Genomic DNA, 27,315 nt, shown 5'->3' on the forward strand with positions numbered 1-27,315 from the left:
CCACTCCCATGGCTCACTCCTTTCTCCTTCTCTAGACACACGGGCATCGATAGGCTTCACTTGTGTGTGTTGTGTGTGTTTGTCACCATGTCACCATGTCACCATGGCTAGAATGCTTGTCTGCCCCCCAAGACTTGTCAAACCCCTTTAAGCTACAAACTCTTTCTTGTTATCCTTTGAATTCTCAGCGGACAGTACTCACAGGATCTGGCTTAGGTAATCTGTGCAACAAGTATTTGTTGGATGGGCAAGGAAATGAATGACTGAAATGATGAGAAAAATTTCAATTTCAAATGTGTACCAGAAAACAGGCCATGAATAATTGCTATAATCCACGGAAACATTTAGCTCTGAGGTTCCTTGTTAGCCAAGGCGAAAAGTGAAACTCCATGAAACTGATTTTCTTGTGCAGGAAGTTAAGTTATAGGCTGATTTGTACCTCAGAATGGGGCTGTATTTGGAGAGAGGATCTTTAAAGAGGTAATTAAGTTCAAAAGAGGTTATTAGGGTGGTCCCTAATCCAATAGGGCTGGTATCCCTCTAAGAAGAGGGGAATCCAGGCACAGATCTACACGGGGAAAAGACCACGTGAGGACACAGAGAAGACAGCCATTGACAAGCAAAGGAGAAAGGCCTTAGAAGACTCAGACTTCCACCTTCAGAACATTCCGTTGTGTCAGCCCGCCCACTCCGAAACTAATAGAGAAGTCAAATCATTTTTCTTTGCCTTAACTTCTGAGATTTTTTTTAAACAAGGATTTTTATTTAAGGAGCAAAAATAACACAATTTACTAGAATCTTTAATAAGTTTGCAAACACTGTAGATGTGAATATTTGTGTGATCTTGTTTTCATGCAAACCTTCCCTAACAGCAAAGGGTATAATATTAAACCTCAACTTAAGGCCAGTATTTTTCTTGTAATTCCGAAGAATGCTGTCATCTTTCCTGCTGCTTACCCTTGACCTATTTTTCCATCCGACCTGAATTCCCACATCAGAAAGCAGTAAACTGTGGTAGCCCTGGTACTCTTTGTCTATGGGACATAAAGGAAAAAGTTCCCCTTTGTTGGGGGAGGTTTATCATAAACCACATAAATTCCTTGTCATTAACAGAAGATGGGCTTCTGGCTGCCATGACAGTTTCCGCTCCGGTCTCTTTCACATTGGAATAGAATCCCAGACACAAGCAGCTCTTACCGTCTCAGCTTTCCTGCAGGGCTACAACCAGTCCATCCTGTATACGGCCGTCCTGGATGCTGCCTTCGTGATGGAGCAGCTGTCCCTTAAAATGCCATTTGCATTAATATTTTATAATCTGAAGAATAGCTTCATGTTCTATAGCTGAGTCAGAGCACTAGCATCTGGGAACAAAGGTGGTAAAATGGGCCTCCCTGGAGAGCTCGGCCGTGGTGTCCCGTGAAGCCCCTGATGCAAGCCAGGCATTCTGACCCCGGCGACTTCCACTGAATTGAGAAAGTCTTCCCGAGTCTAACCTTCCACTGTCAAAGTTGAGGAGAAGCTGCGCAACCTTTCAAAGGTGGCACCTTTCCCACCTTCACGGCAGCTCTTCTCTACTGTCCTCATTCCTTGTCTGGTCTTGGCCCTCCTTACCAGTCTCCTGTGCCTTATGTGTGTCAGCCTACAGGAAATTACAACCCATCTTAAAGCTTTTTTGCAGAAGTACAGAGCCCAAGCAGACGGGTGAAAGTAGAGGTTAGAATGATCCAGCCCTTCCACATCTGGGTGTACATCCAGAAGAACGTAAAGCGGAGATCCACCGACATCGCTCCAGAAGAATGCAGCAGATGTCTACATGCCCATGGTCGTGGCAGCGTTACGTGCAGTATCCAAGCAGTGGGAGCAACCCAGCGTCCGCAGACCGGTGTATGCGGAGACAGAATGGGGGGCGTCCTCAGAGTCGGGTATTCAGCCTTAAAAAGGAAGGACGTATGACACCTGCTGTAGCATGGGTGAACCTTGAGGCCATTATGCCAAATGAAATAAGCCAGCCACAAAAAGACAAACACTCTGTGATTCCACTTATGGAGTATCCTAGATTCATCAAAACACAGAGACAGAAGGTAGAGAGGTGGTTGCTTGGGCTGGGGACAGAAGGGAGAGTTAGTACTTCCTGGAGACCGAGTTTTCGTTTGGGAAGGTGAAGATGTTCTGGAGATCGGTAGTACAACAGTATGGATACGGTTAACAGTACTGAACTGTGCACTGACAAGCGGTTAAGATGGTAAATTCTGTGTTGTTTTTTTAAGCACAGTGGCAAAAAAAAAAAAAAAATACGGGTTAGACATAGAAGATCTGCAGGGGGCTGGGGCACCTAGAAAAGTCTCACCAATAGTAGCAAGAAGCGACAAGCAATGGCCAACAGCAAAGAGGAACCTGGGGGCTGTGTCTTTTTTTTTTTTTTTTTAGTTCAGTTTAGTTAACTTATACTGTATTGTTTTGTTAGTGTCAGGGGCAGAATTTAGTGATTCACCAGTTGCATAGAACACCCAGTGCTGGGGCGCCTGGGTGGCTCAGTGGGTTGGGCCGCTGCCTTCGGCTCGGGTCATGATCTCAGGGTCCTGGGATCGAGTCCCGCATCGGGCTCTCTGCTCAGCAGGGAGCCTGCTTCCTCCTCTCTCTCTCTCTGCCTGCCTCTCCATCTACTTGTGATTTCTCTCTGTCAAATGGATGAATAAAATCTTTAAAAAAAAAAAAAAAAAAAAAAAAAAAGAACACCCAGTGCTCATTAGATCACGCACCCTCCTTCAGACCCACATTCCAGTTACCCCTCCCCCTCCCACCTCCCCTCCAGGAACCCTCAGTTTGTTTCCTATAGTTAAGAGTCTCTTATGGTTTGTCTCCCTCTCTGGTTTCATCTTGTTTTATCTTTCCCTTCCTTCCCTTATGTTCATCTGTTTTATTTCTTAAACTCCACTTATGAATGAAATTCATGATAATTGTCTTTCTCTGACTTATTTCACTTAGCATAATATCCTCTAGGTTCATCCAAATCATTGCAAATGGCAAGATTTCATTATTTTTTATGGCTGAGTAATATGCCATTGTGTGTGTGTGTGTGTGTGTGTGTGTGTGTGAGTGTGTGTGTGTGTACCACATCTTCTTTATCTGTCAGTGGATACCTGGGTTCTTTCCATAGTTTGGCTGTTGTGGACATTATTGCTATAAATATTGGGGTGCCTGTGGGAGGCTTCATTTTTAATGGCCTCTGTGCCCAGAGAATGACAGAAAGAGCACAGTGTGGGAAGTCTTACAGGAGTCTCTCCACTTAATCTGTGACTTCGAAGAAGCCACATCTTCTTCTTAGGATGAGTTAACCGCACTCAGTCAACACCATCCCCACTAAGGAGCTGCCCAGAGCTTCCTGCTTCACACCTCGGGGTGGCTCTGCAGCCCTTCTCCACGGTGGATCACCTTGGGTGGTCCAAACACCTCACACAAAGAATTCATTTTAAAATGGTGCCAGGCTGGTGTGGTATTCTAATGCCTAGCAGAGACAAAGGTTAAGTTTTAAACTGGAAGAACAGAGCTTCAATATTGCTGTCAAAGAATTCCTACTCATAAGGACCCAAGGAAAAGTGAATAGTTGTAAAATATACCAGAAATAAGAGCCAGCAATGCCAAACAGAAAGCAGAATTGGACTCCCAAAGGATTTAGAAACGATAATGATTAGATTCAGAATATGGACTAAGTATGTCTTAGAGATAAAAGAAGAGGTTGAAAGTCTGAGTAAGAAGCAAAATTCCATGTAATGACCGATCAGATCTGATAAGGGCACTGGATACTAGAAATGAGCAGTATAATAATAAAAATAAAACTTGGAGGATTCAACAGATTTGATACATAAGAGCATCCAAAGCTTCCATAACCGTTGGGCTTTATGTAAAACAGAAGCGAAGAGAGGATGATAAACACAACATTCAGGACAGTGATGGTCCCGTGAGGGAAGAGGGAAGAGAATGGGACCAAGCGGTGGCCCACAGGGAATTTGTATGCTAACGGCAATGTTTTTTTTTTCTTATACTGGGTGAGAACCACACAGCTAGTTCTGAATTAACTTTTTTTTTTCCTTAAAATACCCTACGTACATTTAAAAGATGTGTATTTGCATTCACTCCATGTTTAAACAATTATGTATTTTTAAAAAGCATGGTATCTAGGGGCGCCTGGGTGGCTCAGTGGGTTAAAGCCTCTGCCTTCGGCTCAGGTCATGATCCCAGGGTCCTGGGGTCGAGCCCCACATCAGGCTCTCTGCTCCGCAGGGACCCTGCTTCCCTTCCTCTCTCTTTCTGCCTGCCTCTCTGCCTACTTGTGATCTCTGTCTGTCAAATAAATAAATAACATCTTAAAAAAAAAAAAAAAGCATGATATCTAGTGTTATTCAGTGTAGGGAACAATATCTCAAGGTACACCAGAGTCTGGAGCTTTCACTGATGATACGGCAGGATGAGCACCGAGTGTACCTGAGCTTGACAGTGAGAAGGTATGCAGGTGTGTCCGGTACCTTCTATTTAACAGCACAAGAAGGGAAAACCAGATATTTTTTGAAGATGGATATGACAGAGGTCAACATTAAATTCATTAGTTTTGGAGAGCCTGATTTTTGGTTTTCTGAGAAGTCCAGCAATATGGAACATTTTGTTCCTCATTGCTAATGAATAAATGAGACAACTATGAACCGATATTTAATTGCAAATGTAGTCCCTGGAAATGCCATCGTAACAGGCTGTTTTCATGGCTTATGTTTTAGAGATGGTATCAAGCAGTGGCTGGTTTGGAGTCTATGTGACTGTTAGATGCCCAAGGGATGCTATTTATTTATTTATTTATTTATTTATCAGAGAGAGAGAGAGAGAGCGAGCGAGCGAGCACAGGCAGGCAGAGTGGCAGCAGAGGCAGAGGGAGAAGAAGGCTCCCTGCTGAGCAAGGAGCCTGATGTGGGACTCAATCTCAGGATGCTGGGATCATGACCTAAGCTGAAGGCAGCCTCTTAACCAACTGAGCCACCCAGACGTCCCAAGGGATGTTTTCCTACTGGCAGTAGGATGCCAACGGGGTGTGTCTGTCATATTCTCCCTGATATTCCCATGCCCAGCCTTGTTTCAGGCTCCTAAGAGTTACTTATTTTGAATGTTTGATATACCATGAAGACTGTTTTGTTTTGTTTTGTTTTGAAAATTAAGTTCTTCTCCATAAGATTAAAGCCATCCTGAGATGAATTTGGGGCTAACACATTTTAAACCTGGAATTAAACTTTCCCATTTGTTTTATTGGTTTAGATTTTTTTCTATAGATATCTTGGTGTTTCATATCTTCAGTCTCACCAACTACCTAGAAAACTGGTGATGAAAACCTTTTTACTCTTAATAAAATTTAAATATTTATTTCAATATTCTATTAAATAACATGCCTTTCAAAAATGAAGGCATTTCAGATCTTTTGTTGAATCCTGATCTTTTATGAGAATTATTTTCTCGGCCTTAATTAACAGCGGGGTTTTGATAGGAATAGCATAAATTTAATGGTACCTTATAACAGAATGGAAGTGTCTTGGTAAGAAAGGCTCTTGCTGATCCTCACCTTTCTCTGAGAGTACCCATTTTTATGACGTGTGCTGGTTTACATTTCAGAATCGGAACATCTGCTTTTTGTACTTTTGTTATTACGAGGTATATTTATGACAATACCATGTCGGTATGAAACGCTTTCTCTGTTGTTTCTTTTGGTACCTGAAAGCATCTGAGTCAGGATCTGGAAGACGCGTCACATTCTTCGACACAAGGAAAATTCAACCGAGAGCAGTTTTACAAGTTTATCATTTTCCCCGGCAAGTGGATTAAAGTCTGGTACGATCGACTTACCTTGTTGGCGTTACTGGACCGGTAAGCCCGCCAAGCACACAAATGTATGGATGAAAGACAGTGGGGGCACACAAGGGCCCTCGCGTGCTTGTAAAAAGAAATTGCCACTTGCTAACGTTCTCTGGAATGTTTTCAAGATGCATACCTTTTTGCTGCAAACCCAAAGGCGAAGCGGTGAGATCCTGACTGTTGGAGACAGTGGGAGATAGGAGAATTGGGGAACACGCTTTAGACTTGAGGTTAGCTCTGGGGACAGGGTCATGCCTTGGTGTCCTCATGGCTTCCCACATTTTTGTAGGAATGCTTGAGGTTCCATGGGTCACCTGGAGCCTGGCCCCTGGGATGTGGGCAGGGGGAGATGAGGGCAAATGAAGAGATACCCCAGTTGCAATGTTAATGTTTCCTTTTAAACCCTTTTAACTCTTTCTTGCCTCTTCTTTGCATTGATCCTCAAGATGAAATGTGGGGTTGGAGTTGTGTCAGTGCACAGGGAGGGAGACGGGAGAGGGTCCAGTTTGTTGAGGCACGGGTGGATCTGGGGCCAGGTCAGAGCCTTCCTGTGTCCGCCTCTGCCTCGCCCCCGCTGATCTCATGATATACAGAGATCAGGATTTTGATTCTCAGGCGCCACGCAGTTCTGATGGGAAGGGTGGTTTGAAAATTCAAGATGTCTTTACTGATGCCATCATCAGCAAACGCAGAGTCTCACAGTTAAATGCCAGCCAGTGGGAGCTGTGGGAAGGCTGGTCCCCTGCCTTGCTGTAGCTGGTCCTCCAGTGACTTCTTGTTATAGTAATGTCTTAAGTGGTGTGATCACAGACTAAAAAACTACAGTCATGCAAAATTACAATAGTAAATTTCAGGATCCACAAGCCAGGGAACAGAGTTATAATGGTTTTTCTCACAATACTATGTCACCCCAGGGGCGCACATTTAGATGAACGTTTAAACGTAACTGAAATAGTCCAAGATAATGCATCCTGTTAGATGAGGCAGGGTTTTTTTCCCCTGAAATATTAGTTTTATTTTCTGTCAAAAAGGATCTCTTGACAGTTGGATTCCCTTGTGTTAACCCTTCATATTAGAAACAAATATTCTATAAATTTCTAGGTGGGTTATTTAAATCTGCTCAGTGACAACAGATTAACTGGAAATTTAATTAAGGTCTTAAAAAGGTTGATGACGATTATTGCAGTTTTTAAAAGTTTATAGTTTTGTAGTTTTAATCCCTTCTGTGGCAGGTCACAGTGGGTTATAAGGCAGTGTTCAAGGATGTGTAGCGATAGTACTGCTCCCTTACTCGTGGGCCCCTCATGAGTCCCTCAGTTGGTGTGGGGAGACCCTGGGAATCAGGCTCAGTACCCACCACTGACTGGTGCTGTGATCTAAGGATTGGTGTGAAACCTCCCTGTGCCTCAGTCTCCGGTCTGTTAAATGGGGATAATCTGTATACAGAGAGATTTCAAGGGTTAAATTAAGTTAGCCATACAAAGTGTTCTTTAAGTATTAGTTGCTGTTATTGTTAGTATGACTTGGAATGTGTCCCAGAACCCAGAAAGAAGAAAAATAAATAAAAATACAATGAAATTAAGGTAGCCAAAGTAGATTTTGTCAAGTCCAGATACTAAAATTTAGGCCCTTCCTTCATGGGAGAAATCACCCTATCTTCAGAGCCCACATAAGCCCACTTTCGGGCATCTCGTAGCACATGAGGGGAGCTGGTTTTCCAGCTCGTGGCCAATTGAGAGGGAAAATAAGACAGCATGAACCCCGAGCCAACAGCGAGGACAGAGGAAGAAAAACCCAAACACTAACCTAGAAAAACCCAGCAGTGTGAGACCGTTGCAAGAAGAGTGTTTTCCCCGAACAGGACGTGGATCAGAATCGCCTGGGAGCTTTGTACAAGTGTGAAATCAGCCCTTCAGCCTGGCCTTGAGTACAACGTAGGGCTGTATTAAGGCACACCTCCCTAGTTCGCCTCCTTAGTTAGGACAGGGATGGTCTGAAAGGTCTGTTTAAGAGAGCAGGAATTTACACAATAAATTTCACGTTTTTTACTCCGATAGTAAAATTTCAAAAGACATGCATAAATTACCTTTGGTGTTCATTGGGGGACATTGTATTTAAAGCTCCACAAGGATTAATGAACTCAAACTGCCACATTAAAGTTTATGAAGGAAATAAATGCATAAGAAAAAACAAACGGAAAGGATCAGGCAAGAAGTAAAAGAAATTGGTGAATTATAAGCACTGAAATTGAACTAATCATTGCTATAAACTCCCATAGCTTAAGGCCTTCTGCTTGGTAATTTTCAACTTTACTCTGGAATTCAGGCTGATCTTCCTTGAAAATATTTCCTTTTGTGATCTTACCTTCATGGTTCTTAAAATTGAAGCCTTTCCTGTTTGTTTTCGGTTCAGCATTCATTCCGCTCATTTATTTTTGGACTTGTCCTCATTCTCCTTTTTAAAAGGAGAATGACTTTTTCTCTCTTTTTAAAAAATGATCTATTTATTCATTGTAGAATGTGAGACAGCACGCGGTGGAGAGGACCAGAGAGGGAGAAAGAGAATCTCAGGCAGACTCCCCACTAAGCACAGGACTTGATCCCGGGACCCTGAGATCACGACCTGAGCCGAAATCAAGAGTCAGACGCTTAACCGACTGAGCCACCCAGGCACCCTCCATCATTTTCTCTTACTTTTTATTCTGCTATTACCCCATCTTGCAAAACACTCAGGTTTTATTTTCATTTATCTTGTTTTCTGGATTGGCATCTAAAAGAGAAAGCTGCCCATCCGGACGTCATTTCATTCATTCGTCAGATTAAAACGCCGCCGACACCAGGCACCTGCCCCGTGCATGGCTCTGCCCTGGGCACTGGGTATACGGCCCTCCCCTCATGGAGCTTGAATTCTGCCGTGTGAGGTAGGCTGGAGTAGACTGGAGTAGGTGCCATGAAAGACACACACAGGGCCTGAGGTAGAGGAAACTGGGGGAGAAGGGACACCCCTGTCACAACAGGGGCTTGCAGAAGCCTTTTCTGAGGCGAAGCAGGCATACGGAGATAGAAACGAGAGAAAGAGTCAGCCGCATGACAAGCGGCGGGAAGAGCTTTCCTGCTTCTCACATGATCTCGTGGCCATTGTCGTCACCTTGAGAACATGCTCTCATCTCTCCCATCTGTAGAAGTCCTCCCGGCCCACTCTCCCACAGCCCACCATCTGGTTTCTCCACGCTCTTTTGCAGCAGACCTCTGGGGAGAGCTGGCTTGTGGCCTCTGTCTCCCATTCTCTTATAAGCCCGTTCCATTTACTCCCCGAACCCACCCCAAGCCTGCCCTGGTCAAGGTCACCGTCGACCTGACCGTTCAGCCGTCATTGCACTAGACCATCTGTACCCTCTGACAGAGTCGGCTCCCCTCCTTGGCAGGCTTTTCCTCTCCTGGCTTCGCGGACTCAGCCCTCTCTTGGTTTCCTTCTGTCTTGCTGGTTACTCCTTCATACCACAGTCACCTTGGCAGGTAACCTCTCCCTCCCGGCTCCCTCATGTTGGAGTCCCCAGGTGCTGTACACCTGAGAAGTCCCTTCTTGGTGGGGCGTAGTCTGTCCTTCCTGCTGAAAATTACAACAGTTCCCTCCCCAGACGCTAATAATTCTTCTTACCTTGTCTATTTATTTTTTGATTATGTTAATCATCTCCAAATGCTATATAATATAATATTTCTTGTGCATATTACTAATTTCATGCCACTACCCAACGGAAAGAAAGCTCCAGAAGTTTTGTTCACTTATGTATTCCAAGTACGTAGAGCCGCGGCAAGCAGTCTTGTGTGAATAAATGAATCCACGTCCCTTGGCAAACTGGCTCCCCGTGTCACCTTCTGCTATTGACTCTGCCATGATCCTTTCTTCCCCAGACTGAAACCTTGAAATCATCTTTATTTTTTCAGTCAACCGTTCACTGTACACAGTCCATTCAGAGCCCTCTCCGCTCTGGTCTGTGTTGCGTCTCAAAGCCACATCGCCGTCCCAGCCTCCCAGACTTGACCTTCTTCCAGACCCTCATTCCTTCTCCCCTGGAGTGTTATTTATCCTTCCTCTGCTGCTTCCCCTCTGGTGCACCTCGTCAAACTCTGCCAGATACATCTTTCTAAAGTACAGCCTTCATCATGGTGCTCCTTGCCCAGGGAGTAAACTTTTTCACCTGGTATTTAAATAGAGATGCATGGGGCCCTGGGGGAGTGGGAGGGGGGCTGGGCCAGCGGAATGGAGTCCCGCTGGAGAAGAATCTGGGGAAAAATATTTTTTCAGGAACATTATTTTTCCCCCTCAATAGGAAAAAAGCCTGTTCATTTAATTGAAAAAAAAATTTTTTTTAAAGTTCCTGAGCCTTTAGATATTTTTACGTATACATCAAAATGTTATGAGCACACTAAAAAATACATAAAGAATTTTATGAACCTGAACTAACAAAATATATTTAGCTCTGTAAGAAGTGCATAGTGGAAAACAACAAAAAAACCTCATGAATTTTCCTTTTTACTAAATATATTTTGATCCCTTCAGAAGTTTTGGTTTTTTTTTTTTTTAACTTTCAGCTTGAGCATCATAATATCTGAGTTCTTCCCATGTCTCTGCACTTTAATTGCCTGATTAAAAGATCAGCAAAAGATACGAACAGACACCTCACCAAAGAATATATACAGATGGTGGATAAGCTTATGTAAAGATACTCCACAGCATTGTTGGGGAGTGTCAAATGAAAACAACAGGGAGACACACACACCTACTGGAATGACCAAATCCAAAACACTGACAGCACCAGATGTGGGCTAGGGTGTGGTGCAGGAGGAACTCCCATTCATCATTAATAGGAATGCAAAATGGTAAAGCTGTTTTGGAAGATAACCCAGTGATTTCTTGCAAAACCAAACATATTCTTACCATACATCCCGGCAATCATGCTCCTTGGAGCAAATCAATTGAAAACTTAGGTTAACACAAAAACCTGCACATGGATGTTTTTAGAAGCTTTATTCAGACTTGCCAAAATTTAGAAACAACCGAGATGTACTTTAATAGGTGAATAGATAAGCCATGGTGCATCTGTGTATTAAAATAGTATTTAGTGATAAAAAGAAACAAGTTATCAAAACACATAAAGACACAAAGGAACCTTAAACGCATATTACTAGGTGAAAGGAACTGACCAGAAAAGGCTACCTGTGGTGTGATTCTGATTTCTGACTTTCTAACAAGGAAAATCTGTGGAGATGGTAAAAAGATCCATGATTGCCAGAAGTTGGGTTTAGGCAGAGGTGGAGAGGCAGAGCAGCAGATTTTCAGGGCAGTAAAAGTACTCTGCGGGCCACTGTAATGGTGGATAGATACATTCACCGTACATTTGTCCAAACCCACAGAAGGTACAACACCAAGTATAAACCATAATGTGGACTATGGACCTTGGGTGATAACGATGTGTCACTATTGGCTGGTTATAACAAATGTACCACTCCAGGTGGGGGGCTGTTGATGGTAGGACGTGGTGTGAGTGTGTGTGTGTGTGCGTGTGCGCATGTGTGCACGCGTGCATGTGTTTGTAGGGAGGGGCTATGTGAGAACTCTTCATACTTTCCCTCAATTTTGCTGTGAATCTGAAACTGCTCTTAAAAAAATAAAGTCTGTTCATTTAAAAAAAAAATGCTTATGAGTGCTACTTGCCAGGAATGAAGTAGACCATCGTCCCTTCCTAACAATAACATAGTACATGGGCAAACATTGGTGAGCCTATCAATACGCTCAGAATTCTTGGGAATGACCCGTCTACACTCCTGACCTTGCAGTCCACGCCATGCTCTGTTAGTCCATTTCAACCCCTTCCTCCCATCGCTCTGCCCTGCCTGTTGTCTTTCACAGAAGTCGGTCACCTCTCAAGTCTCAAGCCCAGCCTTGTCTTATCCTCAGCTGTTGGTGGCCATCCCGAGCTCTTGACCCATTCCCTTGCTCCCATCTAGCAGCCTCTCCTCTCAGTGTCTCACGTCCTACCCAGCCTCCAAGAGCCAGCTTTCATCCCCTTGTCTCAGCATCCTCAAGCCCCCCTCCGCATCTCACACCTCTTCCTCGAGGTCCCTCAAGAAGATACCACCCAGGGAGACTGTGGTCTTGGCACACCTCAGTTAGACCCTCTACACATTAGCTGGAGCTCTCTTGGCTCCACAAACTGGGAAGCAGATTCTGGCTTCAGAGCTTGTACCTGGAAGGGATTTCCTGCTAAGTGTTAACGCACACCTTCCCCCTCTAGAGGAACCAACACACCTCTTCGTCTGAAGTGCATTTCATGCAGTGGACAGAGTAGCTAACCATGAGGCCCATGTAGTGATCACGGAGACGCAGTGGAATTATATTTCACTTCTTTCAATAACAGGAAACTGGAGTTAAAATATGGAGTGTGCTTGCAAAATACAGGGATAATGAAAGGAAGGAGAGAAGGAAGGAAAGAAAAGAAAGAAACCTTAAAGTTTTGTTGCTGAATATAAAGGTGAGCTTAAGGCGACTGTTCTGCTGTCTCTGCGAGTCGCTTGAGACGCATTCACATGTGATCTTTAGAAATAGGCTTACCTTTTATCTCCTTTGTTTTTATTTGTTTATCTTACTCAGGACTGAAGACATCAAGGAAAACGTGCTGGCAGTTCTACTCATCGTCCTGGTCTCCCTTCTCGGATTTCTGACCTTGAACCAAGGCTTTTGCAAAGATGCGTGGGTGCTCCTCTTCTGCCTCGTCATGGCCAGCTGCCAGTACTCCCTGCTCAAGGCAAGACCACCTCTAATTTTTACCGTCACTAAGGTACCCTTGAAATCATGAGATGATGACACAGACTTCTGATTTCTGTTCTAGAGTGTTCAGCCTGACCCTGCCTCGCCAATCCACGTAAGTTGCAAATAACGGGCAAGGAGCTTGTCTTGTCTGTGTTAAAGATGGGGGGAAAAAACTTCTCAAAAGGCAGAATATATATCAATGTACGTAGAGTGAATATGGAAATAGAAATGAGAACTCATGGTTGCCAAGTTCAGGCTCCATCTGAGGTGTGGTGGGGATGGTGGTTGGGGGCAGGGGGGGAGTGACAGGATACAGAGGGTCTTTTCAAACCCGCTGGCCTCGCCAGGGCCGGCCATACAGCCCAGGGTGGGGGAAGACTGGCCTCGGCCGTCAGCCTGCCTGCTTCTGTTTCCTGGTTCCTCCGCTGAATGTCGGACTCTGGGCGGGATATGTGTACTTGCCACGTCTCTGTTTCTCTGCTTATCAACAAGGATAATGAATATCGCTCTGGGGATTAAATAATCTGTTTTAACTTCCTTTAAAATGGTACCCGGAGCATAGATGCTGAGTGAGCGGGACATATCATCATTGGTAACATCAGTTGTATAAGCACAGGTCATTCCGTTCTGTACCTGAAGCTGATCTCCTGTCCCACCTTTGCAAGAATATTGTTACCTTTCATCCACGCAACTTTGGGCTAATTTAGAGCAGAGCCTCTGGGCTCTCTGTACCAATCTGCTGGTACTCGTACGTCCTCCCACAAACATGGTTTCCACTGACCCACCTGCCCTGCCCCTGCAGGGTGCTGGGGGATGGGGTACCAGTCCCCGCAGGTACCCCTGCTGCACACCTTTGTGCTGAACCCCTGCCTGGAGAACCTCTCAGCTCTTTGAGGCCCTTCTTTCTTTTGTTATGGTGAGCTGCGTGCCGCCCCCCTGCAACCCCATCCCTGAGCCAAAACCCTTCCAGAGAAAGAAAGCTCGATCTTCCCTCTATTGTGCTTTGAAAAAAAATTCATATCCAGGATTTAGGGCTGCTTTTAAGTCTATGATAGCTCATGTTTAGCCCATAGTAATTAAGAAAAGCTTATAATTGGACGATCACATGGCATACATTGCTATCTTGTTAAATTCCTCTGTTCCCCATAATTGGTTTACATATAATACATCTTCTTTTATTCCAGAGTCTGAATGTCAGGATAAGTAGAAGCAGCATAATTAGGGTATTAAGATGTATTGTTGTGATTATCGTCAGAAATCTGGGTCAGGTGGTGTGCCCAGAGATGCGGAGTTCTGCAGTCTTTTCGCTCAAGCCCTCCCTAGATGTCACATCCTCCTCCTGCTTCAGAAAATACACCCTCCTTTCTAGTAATGGCACTTCAGTGTCACCGCTTTCCTGGGCGTCTTGGGGGAGGGGTGTTAGATGCTATTAAACCCTCGTGTTTTGCATGTACCTTCCCCAATAATGCAGACCATGCTAGGAGAGGTGATGGCGGGGACGGCCCACGCAATCCCTGTGGACCTGTCGTGGCTGGTAGCGGCCGCCCTCTGTCCTCGCCCTGAATTGGGGTTATGGTGCCTTAACCAGTCGAGTTCCTAGAGGGCTTGGTCAGCGGCCGTCCTGTATCGGAGCGAGCCTATGCACAGAGAGTAAGAAGTGACTTCTCTTACTGTCGTCGTTAGACATTGTGTGTAATATGATGTGCTCACATAGGTTTCTAGGTAGATTAGCCCCCGATTCGAATTGCCAGCTTGCTGACAGTTCTGGAGGGGGAGAGAAAATACGGGAGGTACGAAATGGTTCTTCTTGCCTTCTGCCTGCGCCATGTGGGCATTTAGAAGGCGGATGCACGATCTCCAGTTTATAAATGTGGAAACCTCAGGGAGGAGGTGGTCAGGGGAGCAAACCAAGTCTGGCCACTGAGGTGGCTCTCGGGACCCGACTCCTGCCCTGGGCATCACATGACCCCAGGTACTTTCCTTCGCTTTTCAGATATAAATGCAGAATTAATGTCGTGCTGGTAGATACGGTGCAATAGACCCTGGGGGCTGACAGGGATGCATCTGGTTATAAAAGAAAACAGGTCTAGGTGAGCCGAGCCTAAAACACTTGACGGTCTGGGTGGACCCCAGCAGCATTTGAGGATCAGTGACTGGCCGCGCAGTAACGGACAATGAGGCTTTTCCTGGGCGTCCCCGGATCTGCACGCAGTCTCACCAGCCATCACCACTGCAGATCGCCCCAAAAGCGAAGTTCAGGAGGGTGTCTAAGAGGCAGCAAGAAACGGGCTGGTCCTGGGCAGAGCCAGACTTGGCGGCCTTCCCAGGCCCCACAAGGATTCTCAGTGGGTGTGGCTGGGGCAGCCCCTGGGAATCCATCACTCCTCCCCGCCCCCAGGGGATGAAGGTGGGCTGTGACCTCAGATGCCCCGTGAGCCACCCTGGGGTAGCACGCGGGGTTGGGGATTTGAATCCAGCCTTAATCATGTACAAACCCAGAGATCTTGGGTGAGTCATTTCTCTGTATCTCGTTTTTCACCTGTGCAAGAGGAAATCATGAAATAGGATGGTGTGGGGATGAAACAAGACGGCGTCTCGAGCGCTCGGCCCGGCACAGTGCCTGGTACTGTGGAAGGAGCTGACAAATGTTAGCAGGTTTTTTTGTTTGTTTATTTGTTTGTTTTTTGGGGGGTGTAAAATACGGATAATAAGAGCAACCTCAGTTGGATTTGGTAAAGACTGAATTGGACAATACATACAGTGAGCCCAGCACTGGGCCTGGAATATAGTAAGTTTCCTGTTTCCTTGCCACAGTACAAACTCCAAAGAGCAAGGGCTGAACTCGTTATGTGTTCTGGTTGGTCAGCTCTGACTACTCTACAGGGAAGACATTTAGTACCACTTCTTATTCTATAAAAAAATCACTGGGAATGGTTTTTTGAAGATTTTATTTATTTATTTGAGAGAGAGACTGTGCATGTGTGTATGAGCGGGGGCGGGACAGAGGGAGATGGAGAAGCAGGCACCAAGCAGGGAGCCCGACATGGGGCTCGATCCCAGGACCCCAAGATCGTGACCTGACCTGAAGCCAGACTGAGCCATCCAGGTGCCCCAAGAATGCTTTTTTGTAAATAAACTTTTTTATTTTAGAACATTTGGGAAGATAATACAGAGAGTTCTCATATACCTTACACATTCATCACCATTAGTGAGCCCATAGTGACACATTATTAGGAACTAAAATCCATGTTTTCCTCAGATTTTTTTAGTTTTAACCTAATATCCCTTTTCTGTTTGAGGAACTCACCCAGGATAGCACACTGCTTTTGTTATAGTGACAGCTTCTCAGACTTTCCTTTTTTTTTTGATGACCTTGATGGTTTTGAGGAGTAGTGGTCAGGGATTTTGTAGCCTACCCCTCAGCTGGGATTTATCCGACGTCTATGTTATGATTAGACTGGGGTCATACACCTTTGGGAGCAAAGCCATCCAGGGGAAGAGAGCTTTTCATCACGTCACGCTGAGGGTACGGACTGTCTACCTGACTTACTGCTGTTGGTGTTGACCTTGATCCCCTAGCGTTTATCAGAGGCGTGATCTTGAATGACATATAAAAATTTTCTCAATCCTCAGTCCTAGGAATGAGAGGGTCAACTTAGTCTTCGTGGCTCTTGATTGAAAATGAAATTATATTTATCTCTTCGGTTATGTACTTGCTTTGCTCCAAAAAAGTGTTCTTTGAAGCCTGAGCCACTCTAAATGGCCTTCTTTGAATTCTTATCGACTGGATTTCTGCCATGAAATAGGGGCGGAACTTAGGTGACCTCCCTCCTGTCTGTCTTTCCCTGCCTCTGAGGGACGTGCTGAGGCGGTGGGCCAGCGTGTAAGGTGGTGCAGGCAGAGCGATGGCACTCGGCCCCACTCTGAGGGGTACTGCCGCAACCGCCTTGCGTCCCTCTTGGCTGGACAAAAGCATCGACCCGTTTGTCAAGATTCATAAACCTGAAAGCTAGCAGGCTGGCCCTGAAAGACATCATTCTGTGAAATGAAATTATAAACTATATGAAATTATAAACCGAGCTTCCAAAAACTCACTTGCCTGCGCCTTTTCAATTGTTAAAGTAGTTGATCGGATTTCAACCGTATTTAAATGGAAGTAGCATTTTAACAGCTGATAGGAGTTATTTGGCCTTTTGGTTGCTGCGTATCTACTACTGCCTTCTCTGAAATGTTTTGGGTTCCCCTCTACACCCCAAGAGGGAGTCACAGCCTACTCACTGGCTCGGGTTCTTTGCGGGCTCTGCTCTCCGTGGGCAGAAGCCCCCCCCCCACCCCGTGTTCCTTCTTTTGCTCCACACACAAGGGGAATTGAAGCATATCGTTAAAAATGCTCGGACAGGGGCGCCTGGGTGGCTCAGTTGGTTGGACGACTGCCTTCGGCTCAGGTCATGATCCTGGAGTCCCGGGATCGAGTCCCACATCAGGCTCCCAGCTCCATGGGGAGTCTGCTTCTCCCTCTGACCTTCTCCTCACTCATGTTCTCTCTCACTGTCTCTCTCTCAAATAAATAAATAAAATCTTAAAAAAAAAAAAAAATGCTCGGACAGCGCATTTGGGTGGCTCAATCAGTTGGGCGACTGCTTTCTGCTCAGGTCATGATCCTGGAATCCGGGGACTGAGTCCCACCTCAGGCTTCCTATTCGGCAGGGAGTTTGCTTCTCCCTCTGACCTTCACCCCGCTTGTGTTTTCTCTCTCTCTCTAAAATACACAAGTTTAAAAAACAACTTAAAAAAAATGCTCAGATGACTCTAAACGGACAACTGAGTTACTAACCCTAAAGTAAAGAAGAACTTACCAACAAGCGCAGAGAAATGAGGTCTGAATCAGTGAGCCTGCACCATCGTTAGAAACTATGACGCAGCGAACCCCTGTGCTAGTGGTGGCGGTTCAAGGTCCCTAACACAGTGTCCCAGGCGGTGGATGGAGCCTGCGGTTATCGTTCTTACCCTTCTCCCCCCTCTAGAGCTCTTTAAGGGAAAGTCAACACCGAAAACTGTTGCTGATGCTGTCCCCCAGACCTCGTATTTGCTTCGCAGTATGTGCTTAAAGAATGATGGTTGTGGATGAAATTCCGTGCCGTCAGGCTGCATCCCGGTGCTGAATGCTCTCCTCTTCCTGGTTCTTGTTGGGAGCCAGGATGCAGTGGCCAGCACAGATCCTCAGGCTGGGGACAGATTTCTTAATTTGGCAAAAAATGAAGGCATAGAATGTGTGCCTCCATTTACTCTTGGCAGAATGAGAATAATAAATACTTCTTAGCGTTGTACCGAGGATTAACCATGTGGGGCCTGGAGTGGGATACATGTTAGCTCTTGTTGTCCTGGCTGTTCACAGCAGCCAACAAAAATACCGGGTCCCTGAACATGGCCGGACCAGCAGGTGTGCAAACTCCATAGGTCCGAGGGGTCCCTTTCCTGCCCCATGGACCGAGGAAGCAGAGGACACCCATGTGTAACGCCTGTGGCCCACACCGTGGCAGGCCTGCGACCTTGTACGTGTGTGTGTAGGGGGGGAGCTGATAGGAAATCCAGCTGCACACGCAGACAGTCTCCAAGATGCCCACAGCTGAAGCTGTGGCTCTCGCCCAGGGTATTTTAAAGTTGAAATCACATGGGAAGCAGTTGGATGACTTGTAAAAAAGACTGATCAGACTTTAGCTGGCGGGATGAGTGGAATTTTTCTATTGGATGAAAGAAACATCCATCCTCAGGGGTCTGATGATTGATTCATATGTGAAAGAAGGAATTGGGGAGCAGGGGAGCGGATATTTGTAGTAGGCGTTGTTAGGAATTGAGAAAAATAAAAGTGGCGTCTATGCCACACACCAGTGATACGCTTAGAATGGTTTAGGGACCCAAAGCCTGGGCCAGGAAGGGAAGCGGAGCTTTGGCATGATGGTGAAGGCAGGCTCTTTGCTAGTGAACCAGCCTCGAGTTCTGTCCCATAAACTACAATTAGGAAGGGAGCATTCCCCTGCTCATACATAAAGTTGAGCTTGGCAGATTTAAGATGATATCACAAACTTGTTCAAGACCAGAATTTCCATTCCTAGAAAATGTATTTTTAACCTTTTAGGAAAAGAAAGAATCAGGGCAAGAGGGAGGCAGCTCTTTAATTTTATATCCTAAGCAGTGTCATTTTGAGGAATATCTCATATGCTTACGCGTTTGTATATCAAGTAGCTGTCTATACCAACCAAGTTAGTTTGCTTTTCACTTGATACAAAATGCATTAAGATTTCACTTAGGCTTTTGTTTCAATTTTTTTTTTTTTTAAACGCAGAAGTATTCCCATACCCACTAATCTATGACCCAGTTGGATTCAAAAGGAAATTTCATAAGAGTGCAAATATTCCTTTCAAGACTGAGTCTGGACTCAGGGCCAAACATAGCCAGCCCCCATGGACAGCCTGTGTTTTCCTTCCTATTAAAAGATGGTCTCAGAATAGGACCATTTCTATTATAGAAGCAGTGGCAATTTAAATTGCATTTCTAAAAATAACATGTTCAAGGCAATGACTTTAAATATTCACATCCGAACCCATATCACTTTAATCTTTACTTTTTATACCCAAAGTAGTTCATGAGTTGCAAAGAAAATCCTCCCCCAATTCATTTTTGTTGGTTTTTTTGAACCTTACGAATTGTGCATTGGTTTATGACATGTAAATTCTTCATTGGCTTTTCTCCTGGAAAATTTCATTTTATATCTTTTCCCTAATTTTTCTATCTATTCAAGGAGAAGAATAAAAATGTTTCTACTTATCCTCATAACAATATTTTGAGGGCTAAGATGAGACCTGTTAAGTTTTTGGTCTTCCTCAAAGGAAAATGTATATAAATGGTGAGTTTTTTAAATTGGATTATTCCCTCTGCTATGCTAAGACATTTTATGCAATCTCTGCGGGTATAAATTTGCACCTGTGCGATCTTGCTTTTCAAGACAAGGAAATCAAAGCCCACCACTTATAATTCTCTTTCTTATTAATAGCAGGGTTCAAGGTAGACCATGTAAAGCAACCAATGGCTTATATTAGTTTTGCTCTTGAAATGAACAATACAAACGGATGTTTTGCTCTTGGGGAAGCATTGAATTAGATCTAAATTGTATCCAAGGATGGTAATTAAATTTTCAGCTAAGTCTTGTTGAGTCTGAAAGGCATAACATTCTTTTCGATATTCTTGTTCTTGTCAGAATAAGTATCCGAGGTTTTTGGTTTTTTTTTTCTTTTCCTGGTGTTTTGTGTATGTGCATTATTGCGGGGGGGGGGGATGTGATTTACGGCTTTGATATTATGATATGAATTACTGACTATGAAGCTTTTGTCACTTAATCAAAATAATAGGTACCATTCAGACATTGTGTTTGTTTTCTAGGGACACAACCAAATCATAACATATAGCAGACCAATCTATTTTTGTGTGCTGTGTGGCCTTATTTTGCTTCTTAATACAGGGGCCAAAGCCCGGCACCCTCCCACTTACGTTGTCTATGGCCTGAAGCTCTTCTCTCCAAGGTCCCTCCAGTCAGCTAGGGACCTCTTAATAGGTGAGTGAACTTGGGGGCTGTGGGGAAGAATACAGAGGAGGGTGGGTACGTCTCCCTTTTATATTCTGAATTGCTAGTGGGAGAAAACCTCCTGTGTGATTACTGGATGAAGAGATGTGCATTTCTCGTTTGACCTGTACACATTCAGAAGATGATCTGGAAGCTGGAGCCCCACAGCATCCAGCAGCAGAATGATCCTAAAGGAATGTGGTGTCCGTGACCAAGAAGGTGTAATGCTGTCGTAGCAGAAGACCAGGGGCTGTGGTGCCTGGTGCAGGATACTGGGGGCTCCCCAGGGTCAGGGTGGTTTTGCCACTGGGGTGGCGGTCACGGTCCCACCCATGTGGCACAAACACTCTGGCAAAGCCTGAGTGTGCATGGTTCTTATTCCAGGCAGCGTCCCGGATGTGCTAGGCACCCAGCCCATCACTGGTCCTCTAGGCGCTCCCTAAGGTCTAGGCAGTGTTTCTTGTCAGGTGCTCTGTTTGCAAAGGGAACCTGCCCAGGGTCGTGGTTCAGCGCCTGACTGTTTGAGTTCCAGCTCTGCTACTTTGCTAGTTGTGTGACCTTGAGAAAAATTCAACAGTATATGGGGACAAAAATAATACCCACCTCTGAGGTCCTTACGAGTTTTAAATGATTTAGTACATGTAAGCCTGAGGACCAGGGCCGGGCACCAGGTGTTAGCTGTTCTCATTGTCATTATCACTATTATGTGGAAAGGCTGGCCCAGTGCTGTCCTCAGCTATGAAGACATCACTGCCAGTGCTCTGAGAATTCTTGCCATGACATGCAAAGGTTGACACGCATGCCAGCCTGTGACTGGCTGTGATCACGTTGCCCAAATGAGATGATAAAGGGCAAGCACCAAAGACACAAGCCCCTGTGAATATCTTACTCAAGAGGAGCTTTTCAAAGTCAGAGATTCCACATCATTCTTTCCCTGGCCCCCATGACAACTCCCCGAGTCTCTGCAGTGGGACTGGGAAGGGCTCCCAGACACGGCATATCCTTGTGTTCTTTATGGGTGGCAACCATGGTAGACATGCTGCCCTCTGACTCTCCTTCCCAACCACTATCCCCCCATTCTTCTTCCTACTGTAGTGGCAGTAAACTAGCCACTCCCCCACACGCAGCCCCCCACCAGCCCACCTTTGTCTGTGTCCTCTATATCTCTCTTCCTGTTACATCATGGGAGGGGCTGAGTAGCTCAATAATAGCGAAGGGTCAGGCTCCGTGCTTAGAGAATCTCTGAGCTCAAGTAGGAAACATGGAGTTGGGGGGTGGGATGGGGGGGCGAACTGATCCCATGATTAGGTTCCCAGGCTGTGCCTCTTGCCCAAGAATATTTGCTACTTACTACCCTCTCGGATATTTTTCACTTTATTTTTTATATATTACTTGAAGTTCTGTCAGTTGGAACACACACACACACACACACACACACGCACACACCCTGAGAAAGAATTTCGGAAACTTTTACCTTCCTATAAATGAACTGACCCAACTCCCTTCTGAGATGAAGCAATGAAAAAGTAAGAGTCTGAGTAGACACAGACGCCCAGGCACAGTTGTGCAGGCTGGAGACCGTCCCTTCCTGCTGTCTTCTTGCCGACAGCAGTACTGGAGTCCAGAGGGCAAGGACCCAGGGGTGCCTGGGGATTAGCAGCAGAGAGGGCAGGAAAGCATTTTGGAAGGTGTTCAAGAAACACGTGTCCAGGGCGCCTGGGTGGCTCAGTTGGTTGATCAGGTCATGATCCCAGAGTCCGGGATCGAGTCTTACATCAGGCTCCCAGCTCCACGGGGAGTCTGCTTCTCCCTCTGACCTTCTCTCATGCTCTTTCTCACTGTCTCTCTCTCAAATAAATAAATAAAATATTAAAAATAAGAAACACATGTCCATGTCCAAAGGTTGCCTCCTTTCTCTGCAGCCCACACTCAATCTTGGGTACCTCCTGACCATCTTTTCCCAGGATCTCGAGCATGGGTTAGTGTTGACAGAGCTTCACCCAGAACAGGTCACAAGGATGTGGGGGTCTGACCTGGAGCCCTAACTACCTTGGTGACTCCTCGTCTCATCCCCATCCCTTGTGTTCCTGTTCTGGGTGCCCCGGACAACCTTGACTGTGCTAATTGATGGCCCATTTCCTCTAAGCTTGGCCCCATCTTCTCTGCCCCCATAACCCATATTTCTGTAGCACCAAACCATCTCGGAGTCGTCTGTTCACTTGTGATTATTTGGCTAATGTCTGTGCCCTCTCTAGCCTGTGCGCTGCTCGGCAAGGACAAGGCAGAGCCCGTGCCTCTTTTTTCTCACACCGACTCCCTGGCACCCCATGTTGTGTCTGGTAAATACAGGGACTAAAGAAATGCTTGTTGAGTGGATGGGCTAATGAACACAAGTGTGTTTAAGTCGTAAGGAAATTAATGTACGGGTGAGCGTTTGGAAGACTCATTCACTGTCGTTCTCCGACTGGTCACCTCGGCCCTTACAGTGAGTAGGGACACGATAAGCACCTCCTGAAGGTGATTTGGAGAAAGAAGAAGAAAAGGGTGTCATGCATTCTGTGTAGAAATTGTTTTTCTGTACACGGTTGTCTTTCATTTCTCTTTTTCTTTAATTTGCTTCTATAAACAAGCCAATGCCACTGAACGCATATAGTTATTTGCAACAGCAGATTTGCCCTGGCATCAGAAGGCAAAATGTTACGAGGGCTCAAAAAGTAAGACCTTAGTGTACTTGGTAAAAGCCTGAGGTCTTACTTTTAGCAGAAACCCTTGTTCTAAAATCAGCTACTGGCTACATGTATTCTCATTTTATTTTTCTTCAGACCAATTCCGCTGAGGGGAGGAGATGAGGCAGGGAATATGGCCTTCCTTGTCTTTCTCTCTGGAATTCCCTTTTCCTCATTAAAGCTTTACCTTAAGAGATATTTTTGTCTGCTTGTCCACGGTAACAAGTAAAAATAGCAGTAAATAAGCGAGCAAGCCAGCTAAATGACTTCTGGGACAAAGAAAAATGGGAAAATAGAACAATAGCAATCCCCGTGGAGGGAATGTGTTAAACACACTAATTTGCACTGAGCAGGAGAAGATTGTGGAACGGATTTAGAGCCATTGGGAACGAGAGGAAGGCGACAGAGGTGTATCCTGATTTTCTGACTTGATGAGGGAAAGCAAGGGCAGTTCAAAGTCATTGATTCTCCTGTGTGGAGGCTCTGCACCCTCTGTCCCTTACTGCCACGGGATCTGTGTGTATGTGGCTCCCGCCAGGGTTAGGTTCAGAGACTAATAAGGAGAGAAGGAAAAATGAGGAGTGAACAGAAGGGTATTGGGTTGAAAAAGTCGTGTATGTTTCCTCTAGCTGCCATAACAAAGCACTCCTCATGGGGGCCTGAGAACATCAGAGATTTACTGTCTCGTGGTTCTGGAAGCTGGGAGTTTAAGATCTCTGAAGGCGCAAGTGAAGGACTTGCCCTGGCCTCACTCCTTGGCTCATCAATGGCCTTGTCCCTTATCTGTCACATCATCTTCCCTCTGTGTGTGTGTGTCTGGCTCTGTGTCCAAATTCCCCCTTCTTAGAAGGACAATAGGCATATTAGATCAGGGCCCACCCTCATGACCTCACTGTAACTTGACCATGACCTGGACCCTATTACCCGGGGAGGTCATGTGTACAGGTGTCATTTTGGAGGGACACCTGGAGCATTTAAGAAAAAGGACAAGAGAAAAGCAGGAACTCAGCCCGCGTGACCTTGTTTTCCGTCGTGTAGTCGAGGGTGCCATGGGCTTCTCATGCTGTGGTCCTCTTCCAGCCGGTGCTGGGGAATGTGAAATATTTCTTTAAACCTGTGCCTTACTGCTGCTGTTTCTGTTACCGGTGCCTCTCCTGCTTTCTGCACAATACCTCTCCCTCAAGAGAGAGACGAGGCAGCCGGGGAAGGGAGCAGGAAAGGGGCAGGGAGTATTCGCGTCTGCTGCTTTCAGCCAGAGCTGACCCTGCCCCATCCGCCTCTCAGGGCAGATGGGGTCAGATGTGAACCAGTGCTGGGAGATGACCCCGGTGGGAATTGGGCTCGTGAGGAAGATGGAGAGCTTCTGTTCCTGTTTCATGCGAGGAGAGCAGCATCTCAAAGGCAAGCATCCCCGTCAGATAGTAGGACAATGGAAGAAGGCGGGATGTACGCGCCAGGAGGTGGGGGACTTGGGGGCCAAACTTGGGGACATAAGACAGGGTCAGTGGCAGGGCTTGTTGATTTTTATGGGGGGGGGGGCGGGGAGAATGAAAGACAGAAACACTGAGGTTAATATTTTTACCTAATTTTTCCTTCTATGACCCCTGCTGTATATTCAAAATACTCCTGTGGGCACTTCTCTCTTTCTTCAAAAGGCACAAAATGTTTCCGGGAGGAAGGGGAAGGGACCGCGGAGTCAGTCCTCATTAGCTTGCTCAGTCAGAGATAGGAACCTCTGGGCTACAATTTTAATACTTCCCACTAGCATCACTTTAGTGAAAGCCTACAAGAGGAGGTTGGCTTTCTAATTATCCCACAGATGAGGAAGCCAAGAGGTCTTCAGTTCTTCGTGTCGTATTTCAAAAGGAGCAGGAGCAGTGCTAGAGTGTGCCCTGAGGAACGGGCTGCAGCGTGTCTGGAGATGGGGCAAAAGACGGATGTCCCCACAGTGGTGGTTCTATGCAGTTGCAGCCGTAATAACTAGTCCCAACCCATGGCAGGTGCATCACGGCTCACTGCAGAAGAGACCCGTAAAATGGTTTGGGTTAGAGCTGTCCGATGGTAGCCCGGGCTTGCCTACTGAAGCATGAGGTCCTCACTTGGAAGGGGCTCAGGCGGGAAGAGTGGCTGTCCGTTATAGAAGGGACTATATGGGTCCTTCTCAGACCCTAACCCTAACCCTAACTCACTCACTTAGGACAACCTACAACAAGGCAACTTCAATAATGCCAACCTTAGAGATAGGTGGAGGTTTGGGGACAACTTACTGGAATGTACCCCCTTCTAGAAATACTGGTTCCAGGGCTCAGTGCAGGTCACAGGCAGGACAATGGGTTAACACAGAGATACGGCACACTAGAGACACACACTGTATATATTCCCATCGACTCCCTAGGCTTCAGTTTTATTTCCATGCTATTTTAATTCTGCTTGTTTTCGCCCCAAAGCCGCAACAGCAATAGTCATGGGATAGAATAGTAATGAATATCATTGTTCACATTTAAAAAAAAGAAACAAGCAAGTTACAATGTTTTTATTTGTAAGTGTTGCTTATAAAGAAATGGAACCATACTAGAAATTTCTGCATTTATGGTAATCATTAGGGAAAAGGAGGAGTAGCCGTGAGAGAAAATTATACACCCTCTCAGTGTTATGCTAAGAAAAAAAAAAAATCTTTGTTCACAGGGAAAATTGCTGACAGCCACAGGAACCTTTTTTTTTTTTTTTTTTTTACTTTTGGAAAAAGGGCAAAATGACCTCAGCAACTTCAAGCATGATTTTCTAATTGCCCTACTAATGCAGGAAACATTTGGTTGCTTTTTTTTATTATTATTAGTCACGTGAGTTACAGCAGGACAGATGAGATACGTTGCCTCCGCCTTGCTCTCTCCTTCCACCTCCCTGGCTTGGATTTTAAAGCCCACAGATCTTCTGCTCAAAAACATCCTGGAGAGGAGCTCGATGCTGGGCTCCTCGGTGGCTGCAGTGAGCCTCTGTTTTGTGCGCCCAGCTGTGGCTTCCCGCCGCTGCTGGCCATCTCTCCAACGGATCACCCTCAAGACACAGTTCACTGGCTCTCGTCCTTTTCTCTTCCAAGTTGAGGTTTCATTACCTAATGTGTTTCTTACAGAAAACGCTTCCTTACACCTGCGTTGGTGACCAGTTTCCAGTATTCAGCTGCTTTAAAATTTTCTTTCACACCCATACTTCTCCCTGGAGTTCTTCATTCTTGGTGTAGTTTTACACACACACACACACACACACACACACACAGCTCTTGAGGTGAACTAATGCGATCTCACCATGCCTTCCGTCCACCCCTACCCTGGACAAGAGAACTCCAGACTACAGTGTAGCCTGTCATCTTCCTTGCGGGGTGTGAATCTCAAAGTTCAGAGAAGAGGTACGAGTCAGTTTGCTTGAAATTATATGGGAATAAAATTTTGATGCTCCTATGTTCTATAATTAAATTTCAACTTATTTCCTTTTATAAAAGATGTATTTATTTATTTTAGGGAGACAGAGAGAGTAGGGGGTGGGTAGGGGCAGAGGGAGAGAAAGAGAGAGAGAAACCCAAAGCAGACTCCCCACTGAGGGCAGAGCCCTGTGTGGGGCTCCATCCCAGGATCCTGAGATCATGACCTGAGCCAAAACCAAGAGTCAGCTGCCCAACCCCACTGAGCCACCCAGACACCCCAAATTTCTTTTTCTTCTATCTTTCCCATATCTCTGAGTTCCATTCACAAAACCTGAAAACAAACAAACAATTGTGTCCTATAGAGTGATGTCCACCAGCAGATCAGTATTTGTATCCTATTCCCTACTTTGATTGAGAAGTGGATTCCTCACAAGATGCTCTGGATTATTGCAATATCATTGAAATCTTGCCACAGAAAACATTACAGCATAATCACCACGTGTATCAAAATATGGCTTCAAACCCAAGAACGTTGGAATATTCTCTTGGTATTATAGAAGGATTTGTCCCATACTTTCAAGCCACTGTTAGCAAGGGCACATGACATGCGAGGACTCTCGTTTGTACGGTTTCACGATGGAAAATTTGCATTTCTGATTTTCAGAAGTTGGCGAAGCCCCCCGCCCCCCACCATCCCCACTCCCGCTGTCAACTGTGGTCTATGTTCCAAAGTTCAGGCATATGGGTTTTCAAATCAAATTTCCTTAGTTTTATTGGGGCTTACCAGGATCAAACTTCACTGACATTCTCCTCAATAAACTGAGACAGAAGACAGATGTGTCACAGCAGAGGGA

General features: G+C 45.6%; 1 protein-coding gene across 2 annotated transcripts in view; it reads left to right on the forward strand.

Annotated features, from left to right (window-relative positions):
* PCNX2 (pecanex 2) overlaps positions 1-27,315 on the forward strand; it is a 289,378-nt gene that overhangs the window by 62,368 nt on the left and 199,695 nt on the right. For both annotated transcript variants that reach the window (XM_059170439.1, XM_059170438.1), the window contains exons 10-13: positions 5,756-5,901; positions 12,541-12,694; positions 12,779-12,811; positions 20,137-20,308. In XM_059170439.1, the coding sequence (XP_059026422.1) occupies positions 5,756-5,901; positions 12,541-12,694; positions 12,779-12,811; positions 20,137-20,308 (505 nt within the window). The remainder of the gene's footprint in view (positions 1-5,755; positions 5,902-12,540; positions 12,695-12,778; positions 12,812-20,136; positions 20,309-27,315) is intronic.

The sequence above is a fragment of the Mustela lutreola genome, chromosome 4 (assembly GCF_030435805.1).
Source record: "Mustela lutreola isolate mMusLut2 chromosome 4, mMusLut2.pri, whole genome shotgun sequence".
Classification (NCBI taxonomy): domain Eukaryota; kingdom Metazoa; phylum Chordata; class Mammalia; order Carnivora; family Mustelidae; genus Mustela; species Mustela lutreola.